This window comes from Oncorhynchus masou, chromosome 9, assembly GCF_036934945.1.
Source record: "Oncorhynchus masou masou isolate Uvic2021 chromosome 9, UVic_Omas_1.1, whole genome shotgun sequence".
In the NCBI taxonomy this organism is placed as follows: Eukaryota; Metazoa; Chordata; class Actinopteri; order Salmoniformes; family Salmonidae; genus Oncorhynchus; species Oncorhynchus masou.
Window position 1 is genome coordinate 51,470,894 of NC_088220.1, and position 9,598 is coordinate 51,480,491.

At 44.6% G+C, this 9,598-nt stretch overlaps 1 protein-coding gene across 1 annotated transcript; it reads left to right on the top strand.

The window, feature by feature from the left end:
* The first annotated feature begins 1,015 nt into the window (after nucleotides 1-1,015).
* On the top strand, nucleotides 1,016-7,127 carry LOC135545243 (estrogen-related receptor gamma-like). The gene is made up of 7 exons (XM_064972872.1): nucleotides 1,016-1,164; nucleotides 1,593-2,008; nucleotides 3,578-3,694; nucleotides 4,188-4,298; nucleotides 4,410-4,571; nucleotides 4,733-5,002; nucleotides 6,645-7,127. Exons 1-7 carry the CDS (start codon nucleotides 1,106-1,108, stop codon nucleotides 6,887-6,889), a joined length of 1,380 nt encoding a protein of 459 aa, XP_064828944.1. The 5' UTR covers nucleotides 1,016-1,105; the 3' UTR covers nucleotides 6,890-7,127.
* Nucleotides 7,128-9,598: the final 2,471 nt, after the last annotated feature.

Here is a 9,598-nt window from a genome sequence, read left to right on the forward strand (position 1 = left end):
ATTGCACTGTATAATATGCCAAAATGGATTGATTCATTTTTGTTGGATAATCTATTTTGAAACTTATTGGGATCCAGCTAATACCAGTAACTCAAGTGAAGCAGGTATCTAGAACAGCGTTTATACCCGAGTCTAACTTCCGTCTTTTGTCCTGATCTTGTCCTCATTCTGATTGTGCCGATATTTTTGGACAGGTGTAGACATCAAAAGATTGTGATCAGATCATCCTGCCCTCCTCCTCCTCCTCTGGAGGTAGTCAGACACACCTTGTGTGTGGATATCTTACACGTGTAGACAGATCTGGACAGAGAAACCATTTAAATTGTCATCATTCCACCCTCTAAAATCATTCACAGGTGGCACCAGTGAATGATTATGTCAATGTGTCTTACAAAAAATAAATGCATATTATTTTGAAAGAATAGCTGTGAAATAATTTGCATAAAAGAAGGGACCAGGAAATGTGGTCGCAATGCAAACACAGTAGATGGATAACCGACACATTTGAATACCGTGTGTGGAGACACATTTCTGGAAATGTGCGCACAATCAGAATGCAGACAAGATCAGGACAAAGGACCCATGTTAGCACCAGGTATAAACTTGGCTAAGGTGTCTGATGGCTGGGTTTGGATGTTCTCGCTCCTCACAGAGCTTTCACACATCAGGGTTGTCCAAAAGTGCTGCCTTAGCACCCCTGCCAACGCACTGGCATCGGATGGCTCATAATCCTCACCCTCCAGACACCCTAACCCTCCTACCTCATCTCCGCCTCCCCTTTCACCAGATGTAAGCCCTGTCCTGTACACATGTACCTGACCTACTGACCAGTTCCAAGTAAAAGTCCCCTCTCTCTTTCCACTACCTCCCCTCCCTTTCTCTAGTCTAATTCTATCCCTTGGTTTTCCGGCCGGTCCTCCAGACCCCGCCCCTTTGCAATGACACAAGTCTTCAGCTAAATAAACCTGCAACTATAACTGTGGCCCTTGTCTCAGTGTCCTCGCTCTGTCACTATTTCTCTACCTTTAGCTCCCAAACCAGAATACTACTACTGCATTGACAACTATAGTTCTCATTTCATCTCCTTGAGACTTTCTTCCTGGATATGGATCTAAAGGATTTTTGCCTGAGTGAAAACGTCCACTTCCACAGCCAGCACAACCAGTAAGAATTACTGAGATTTTTTATTTTTTTAATTTTTTTTACATTCATATTTGGTATGAAAGTAATGAACAATTGAATGTGATCATAGATACATTTTATTGGTCGTTAATCTGATTGCCACCAATTATATTCTGTTGATGTGTGTTTATTTTAAATTTAAGCATGATATAAGGCTTAATTCAGTTGGGGGAAAAAAAGTTATTATTAATTGTCTGCAGAATAAATGCAAAAGTTGGTGTCCTCCATAGAGAACATGAATAGAGTTGTTGGTCCTTGAGGTGGTCCACCTAATAGGCAGACTATATTGTGGTCTGCATGCCACACTGTTATCGTAGGAGTTCTATAAATAATAGGGCATTATTTCAGTGGCACTATATTGTTGTCATATTGTTGTATTGTTGTCATGATCATTTCAATTGTGCCATCAGCCTGTTGGACTCCTCAAACACCGACGACGCTCCTTTACTAGATGATACATGTATCAAGACGGACCCCCCCAGCCCTACCTTCGCCCTGGACAGAACCACAGCATTCAGTCCCAGCTCGGACAGCAGTGGATACAATGTATTCTCACCGGGTCACTCGCTGGACCCGGAATCCCCGAGTTCGAGCAGCAGCGGTGTCAGCGCAGCACCGGACTCTAGCAGCGCATCTCAGTTTTGCTCGGATCGCAGTTTGGCGCTCTCCTCGCACGTTGACTCCATCATCAAATGTGACTACTTATCGTCGCTGGGCTCTGGACCTAAAAGGCTGTGCCTAGTGTGTGGCGACTTTGCATCGGGATATCACTACGGAGTAGCGTCGTGTGAGGCATGCAAGGCTTTCTTCAAGAGGACAATTCAAGGTAAACAAAAAGTGTTTAGGTTTCTGCAAAAACCTGATAGAACATCACATCAAGCAGTCTGTGGTGGCGTGTGTGTTGCGCGCACTGTGTGCGAGCGTGCACGTGTGATACTTTTAGGACAAGGCGAAGTTCTGGGCGAGATCTTAATTAATAATATAATCAATAATCTATTAGATTGGGAAGCGCAAATGAGGCTGATTGCGGCATACACAGATTTCCTATAGTTCTGTCCGCCGCAGACTCAGCTATGGGATTGATTTTCGTGTGAAGACTCAATGTGCTTCATATTGGTTGATGGCCCGAGAAATGCTTTATGGTCCCCCAAGATGAAATCGGGGAGGGGACTGTGGATCTATCTCGGTCCGTTCGTACGTTCGTTACACGCTATAGGCTAATCCGCTATCTCAAACAGCACTGGGCCGATTTTGATGCGTCTTGCCATAGAGATCCGGCATTTACAATGTTACACGGATTGACCGCAAGAGCTATGGCCTAGTAGTTAATTTAAGGGGGGGGGGGGGGGGGGGGGGGGGCGACAACGATATGTTTATTGTTGCCTTTGATTGATTTTGTATAGTCGTTCGTTTTGATTTCTTAATATAATCCTGAATATTGGATTTTTGCAGTCTGAAACTAGAGCGGATTATTCTCTGATACAAATGTTCCAAAATAACTGACGCCTGATATTGATCCAGTGGCGCTTGATGCATTAACGACTGAATCTCAACATTATTTGACTATGCGCCTAATTTCAAGTATGAAGTTGAATGAAAATACTTATTGTATTATCATTTATCAAAAGTGACTTTTCATAATGCGTTCTTTTAGCAACAGTGCCCATCTCAAAGTATGAAACTGCAGCTTAAACATGTGTTATTGCACCTATAACACCACACAACACATTTTTTGTTTCTTGATGAATGGCACTCTGAAGAGGTGCCAATCTCTTGTTAAAAGCTTGGAGCTGTAACTTGGAGGCCCTAATCTCAGAGCCTCTTGTCCAGGGGGATGGGGGGTTTAGGGGTGAGCTCATTGATCGAGGGCCCTTGGCCCCTAGATCACCCCCAGATCCAGACCCACTTGTCTGGGTATAGATGTGTGGGAGAAATGAATCAATACTCTATTAAATCCCCTTTTTTGTCTTGTGTGAGACCAAACGTTGTAACACTTGTTGTGGTTGTTAGGCTCAGTGTGAAAAAGCCAATCAATATCTGTATTTTGTCTGGGCTTTTATTGATTGCTGTGTGAAAGCTCAGGGTGCCAGCGAACCACAGAGGCAAAGGACTTCTGTCATAGTGCCACAGACAGTGAAACTCAGTAAACCACCAGATGGCAAGGGCTAGCCATGGTGGCACCCCCCACTGAAAACACACTTTGTTTTACAACATGGCAATTTGACCTTTTAGGCTTTCTGAAAAGTTAAGCATCAAGAATGCACTGTGAGAGAGACACTGTAAAATACAGTGTCACCATTTGGATTGCATTTTTGCATCATTGGCTTTTCTGACTGGTAAACCTCAAGTATAGAGTGCGTGGTGTAAACAGAGCTGCACTTTTCTCTGTTTCCAGGTAACATTGAGTACAGCTGCCCTTTGATGAACGATTGTGAGATCACCAAGCGCCGTAGGAAGTCGTGCCAAGCGTGCCGCTTCCAGAAGTGCCTGCGTGCCGGCATGATGAAGGAAGGTGAGACTTGATGACCAACTCAGCAACTCATCTCAGTGGGATCAATGGGCTCAAGAACACATGCAGCCTGAGTTAGAGTTTTTAACTACTCAACCTCTATTTTCAATCCCCCATTAGCTGTGGCCAAGGCAGCTGCTACTCTTCCTAGGGTCCTTCAACATTAAAGCAGTTATTTACCATTTTAAATATTACACAACATTACATTTCCTAACACCTTTCACAACACTTTAAGTATGTTCCCTTAGGCCACTACTCTTCTACCACATACAATACCGTTCAGAAGTTTGGGGTGACTTAGACATTTATTTGTATCTCTTTTTAAAAATTGATTCTACTGCTTGCATCAGTTACCCGATGTGGAATAGAGTTCAATGGCGCCGTGACTCTATGTAGTACTGTGCATCTCCCATAGTCTGTTCTTGACTTGGGGATTGGGGCTCAATCAAGTGAGCAAAGAGGATGATCACTGATCATCATGTTTGTGTCACCACAGGTGTTCGCATGGACCGAGTCAGAGGAGGACGTCAGAAGTACAAGAGAAGGGGGGACTCTGGCCTCTCGCTTTATACGAAGGCCCCAGACACACACCCCGCCAAGTCCAACGGTGTGTACCCTCTGTCGTGCAACGCTCACACACTCCAATAAGAGTCTTGTCAGTCACAAGTGGGGAGTACAATAGAGTGCATTACTAATATATCTGCTTGACCTCTTTCAGGATACAAAGTGATCTCCCAGCTCCTCTTGACAGAGCCAGCCCCCCTGTGTGCCACGCCTGACAACTCAACCAATGATGACAACCTTAAAGCCCTGCTGATGCTTTGTGACCTCCTAAACAGGGAACTCCTGGTCATGATTGGCTGGGCAAAGCATATCCCAGGTACCCACTCCTGTTGCTCTTGTAGGTCATCTTAATTAAGCGTGACTCCCTGCTTAACAATTAAAATACTATGCCATTTTACGCTGGTATAAAGGGACAAAGTTGACTTTTTATACTGTGAGAACTTATGGAGTATTACATTTCCATATTTGCCCTTCCAGGCTTCTCTGCCCTTTCATTGGTGGACCAGATGACCCTGCTGCAAAGTGGTTGGATGGAGACACTGGTCCTGTCAGTTGTGTCTCAGTCTCTGGGCTATGGGGAGGAGCTGGTGTTTGCTGGGAACCTGCGTCTGGGCCAGGCCCAGTGCAGAGCAGCCGGACTCTCTGACCTCTACACCGCCCTGAGACAGCTGACCACCAAGTACAGGCAGATGAACCTGAGCCGAGAGGAAGTGGTCACTCTCAAGGCTATGGCCCTCGCCAACTCAGGTACTAACTACATGGCCTGCACTGGATATCTGTTATCATTAGTTCAGTGTTGTCAGCTGTTTATTTATTGTTTTATTTAACCTTTATTTAACTAGGCAAGTCAGTTAATAACAAATTCTCATTTACAATGACTGCCTACCCCGGCCAAACCCTCCCCTAACCCGGACGACGCTGGGCCAATTGTGCGCCGCCCTATGAGACTCCTGATATCAGCCGGTTATGATACAACCCGGGATCGAGCCCGGGTCTGTAGTGACGCCTTTAGCACTGCAATGTCTCAGACCGCTGCGCCACTCAGGATCCTGTAACTGTGACAGAGCAAACTCAAGAGACCTAGCTGTACCCTTGTACAATCCCTCTTAGTTCTGTCAGTCTTATACTGCTTTCTATCAAAAATATACACTACTATCTAATCTGCCCGGCTACTGCTTACAATAAATAATTGTGTTCAATTCAGCTTTACAATACACTGGCTTGGTACAAAATCCACTACACCGTCCTCAGGCAGCCCTACATACAGCCACTCCTTCAGGACTGTGGAGAGAGTCAGGGCTCTATTCAATCTGTATTGTGGAAGTTCAGCGCTGCAGCGTGATTGAAATGTAGAGGCAATGTTACCGCGTTAGCAGAGACTGTATTTACGGGAATGCTGCAGATGTCGGCTCGATCGGAAATGACTCTTCACATGTCTATCTTGCATTCTGAAATGCTTTAGCAATACAGATTGATTCAAGCCCCTAAGTGTGATCCACAGTGACTTTCCCTCAGGGTGTGTCCTTGAATACACTTTTGCTCCAGGGTCAGGTCCCCTAGCAGGGCAAGGTTGTTAAATGATGGTCAATGCCTTGACAAGTTACTAGCTGTCAGGGACTGAATGAGTGGCTAGACCCCTCATATTGGCAAACGTCCATCACAGGTCTCGTGTTTCAGTAATGGGATTCTCTCAGCATGACCCATGTCACTATCAGCTACCATTAACTACTATTAATAATTGAATATAATGACTAACGGTATTACCGATGCTATACTACATACTTGTGTGCGCCAAAACATTTGTTGATGAATCATTTTTCCATCACCTCTGTACAAACTGCCAGTCTTCAGACCACCATGACAGAGAGTGGGAAGGTCTAGACGTCTGCCAAATCTGTTCTCCAACACCCACTTCTCTCACCCCTCCCTCCCCTCCCTTCTGGCTCCTGCTGTTATTCCCCAGGCCACAGCAAGTGGAAACTGATCAATATCCGAGCAGTGAGGAGGCTGCTTCTGCCCTCAGCCCTGATCAATAAATCCATCTGCCTCCCAGCGCCCTGCAAATTATCACAGGAATTCAGAAATCCATTAAGCGAGTCTGGCTGCGTTAGCCTGACACTCCGGGGCATGTCACAACTGCCTGAGGTGGCTCGAAGGTTCAGAGGAGAGAGCCTTTGTTTTTACATTTTACAGTCCTTTCAGGGAAAATGAGGGTCGGCTGCATGCAACTTAACCTTGGCCCGTCCATTAGCCCTCAATGGCGAAACAAATGAGGTGGACAATGGGATCGGACACGCTGTCGTACCGAAACAAGGGGAGGTTTATCACACAATTCCACCCACACCCAAACACCCACAGGCCTCCCTTGACATTGTCTCTCCCCGCCCAGACGCAGAGAACCTGGAGAGTGTGGAGGCAGTGCAGCGGTTCCAGGACGGACTCCATGAGGCTCTGCAGGAGTACGAGAGCGCCCAGCACACAGCAGAGCTCCACCGGGCAGGCAAACTGCTCATGACCCTGCCCCTGCTCCGGCAGACTGCCAACCGTGCCGTGGACACCTTCTGCCGGCTCCACCTGGAGGGTCACGTGCCCATGCACAAACTCTTCCTGGAGATGCTGGACGCCAACATATGACTGTTCTACATCTAACCTCCCATTGGCCCCTCACAAACCGTAACCAGGTGGCCCATTGTTGTGGGGTCAGAAGGTCAGGGTTTTGGTGGGTCACAGTTTTATGACAAGTCATGGTGTCATGGAACGAGCCTGATAACTGCGTACTGTAGAACAACATATACAAGTGATAGATCTCGTTTCTCATTAGGGCAAAAGCCAAGGGCTCTATTCAATCCGTATCGCGGAAGTTCAGCGTCACAGCGCGATCGAAATTCAAAGGCAACGTTCTTGCGTCAGCGGAGACTGCATTCACGGTAAATACTAGCTTATGTCGGCTCAATCGGAAATGACCTTTACATTGCTGTCGCGCAATCTGGAACGCTTCAGCGATACAGTTTGAATAGAGTTCCAAGTCTAGTAGATTAATATATTTTGGTACTTTTTACAGAGGAGAGTATGTACACAACATAGTTTTTTTTATTGTGGGGATTTTCCAGCCATGATATTCAGTCCATATGAAAGAATGTCACTCATGATGAAAACATAATAGCACTTATTGACGATGCATTCTGTAAGCTAGATATCACATAGCTAAAGGCCTCTGCAAGCTGTTAGCCAGGCTGAACCAGACTATAAGTAAACATTCTTTTGGACTTACCTGCCTTATAATGTACTAAGAAGGTGCGTTGCCATGACATTTGTATTTTATTTATTTATTACATGATCGCTGTACAAAGACATGAACTGCTTTCTTACTAGTTTGTATGCGTTTGAATAAAATGCTTTTGGAATTAAATGCGTTTCGAGTGTGACAGACATTGGAGCGTGAACATTGTGTTTCATGTTGAACCCCAAAGTAGGCTCACTGTAATTAGTTAAATCGTTTTATTGGATTTATGAAGATCAGATTAGAAAAGTACAGTCATAAAAGCGAGAAACTCATGGGTACTGTATATGAAATGCACTAAAAGCATTCTCGGCTAACATTCTGCTACTGACAAAGCAATCCCACTGTTGCCAAAATAATAATTATTAGTTCATGGACAGACAGATGTACTTTGTACAGACAAACACAGAACATTCAATGTTACATTTCCATTTAAGATATTTGTTACATAGACATATATACAGTGGGCAAAAAAGTATTTAGTCAGCCACCAATTGTGCAAGTTCTCCCACTTAAAAAGATGAGGCCTGTAATTTTCATCATAGGTACATTTCAACTATGACAGACAAAATGAGTAGAAAAAACCCAGAAAATCACATTGTAGGATTTTTAATGAATGTATTTGCAAATTATTGTAGAAAATAAGTATATGGTCACCTACAAACAAGCTGTTTGAACTTGTTATCAGTATAAAAGACACCAGTCCATAACCTGAAACAGTCACACTCCAAACTCCACTATGGCCAAGGCCAAAGAGTTGTCAAAGGACACCAGAAACAAAATTGTAGACCTGCACCAGGCTAGGAAGACTGAATCTGCAATAGGTAAGCAGCTTGGTTTGAAGAAATCAACTGTGGGAGCAATTATTAGGAAATGGAAGACATACAAGACCACTGATAATCTCCCTCGATCTGGGGCTCCACGCAAGATCTCACCCCGTGGGGTCAAAATTATCACAAGAACGGTGAGCAAAAATCCCAGAACCACACGGGGGGACCTAGTGAATGACCTGCAGAGAGCTGGGACCAAAGTAACAAAGCCTACCATCAGTAACACACTACGCCGCCAGGGACTCAAATCCTGCAGTGCCAGATGTGTCCCCCTGCTTAAGCCAGTACATGTCCAGGCCCGTCTGAAGTGTGCTAGAGAGCATTTGGATGATCCAGAAGAAGATTGGGAGAATGTCATTATGGTCAGATGAAACCGAAATATAACTTTTTGGTAAAAACTCAACTCGTCGTGTTTGGAGGACAAAGAATGCTGAGTTGCATCCAAAGAACACCATACCTATTGTGAAGCATGGGGGTGGAAACATCATGCTTTGGGGCTGTTTTTCTGCAAAAGGACCAGGACGACTGATCCGTGTAAAGGAAATAATGAATGGGGCCATGTATCGTGAGATTGAGTGAAAACCTCCTTCCATCAGCAAGGGCATTGAAGATGAAACGTGGCTGGGTCTTTCAGCATGACTATGATCCCAAACACACCGCACGGGCAATGAAGGAGTGTCTTCGTAAGAAGCATTTCAAGGTCCTGGAGTGGCCTAGCCAGTCTCCAGATCTCAACCCCATAGAAAATCTTTGGAGGGAGTTGAAAGTCCGTGTAGCCCAGCAAGAGCCCCAGAACATCACTGCTCTAGAGGAGATCTGCATGGAGGAATGGGCCAAAATACCAGCAACAGTGTGTGAAAACCTTGTGAAGACTTACAGAAAACGTTTGACCTCTGTCATTGCCAACAAAGGGTATATAACAAAGTATTGAGATACACTTTTGTTATTGACCAAATACTTATATTCCACCATAATTTGCAAATAAATTCATAAAAAAATCATACAATGATTTTCTGGATTTTTTTCCTTCTCATTTCGTCTGTCATAGTTGAAGTGTACCTATGATGAAAATTACAGGCCTCTCATATTTTTAAGTGGGAGAACTTGCACAATTGGTGGCTGACTAAATACCGTTTTGCACCACTGTACATATAGGCTGATTTATGTATATATACACATACAGTTGAAGTCATAAATTTACATACACCTTAGCCAAATACATTTAAACTCAGT

Excerpts from the sequence above, each read along its gene's own strand:
- LOC135545243 (XM_064972872.1), top strand. The coding sequence starts at position 1,106 with ATGGATCTAAAGGATTTTTGCCTGAGTGAAAACGTCCACTTCCACAGC. Across the intron at positions 2,009-3,577 it reads CTTCAAGAGGACAATTCAAG|GTAACATTGAGTACAGCTGC; the intron begins GTAAACAAAAAG and ends CTCTGTTTCCAG. Across the intron at positions 5,003-6,644 it reads TATGGCCCTCGCCAACTCAG|ACGCAGAGAACCTGGAGAGT; the intron begins GTACTAACTACA and ends CTCCCCGCCCAG.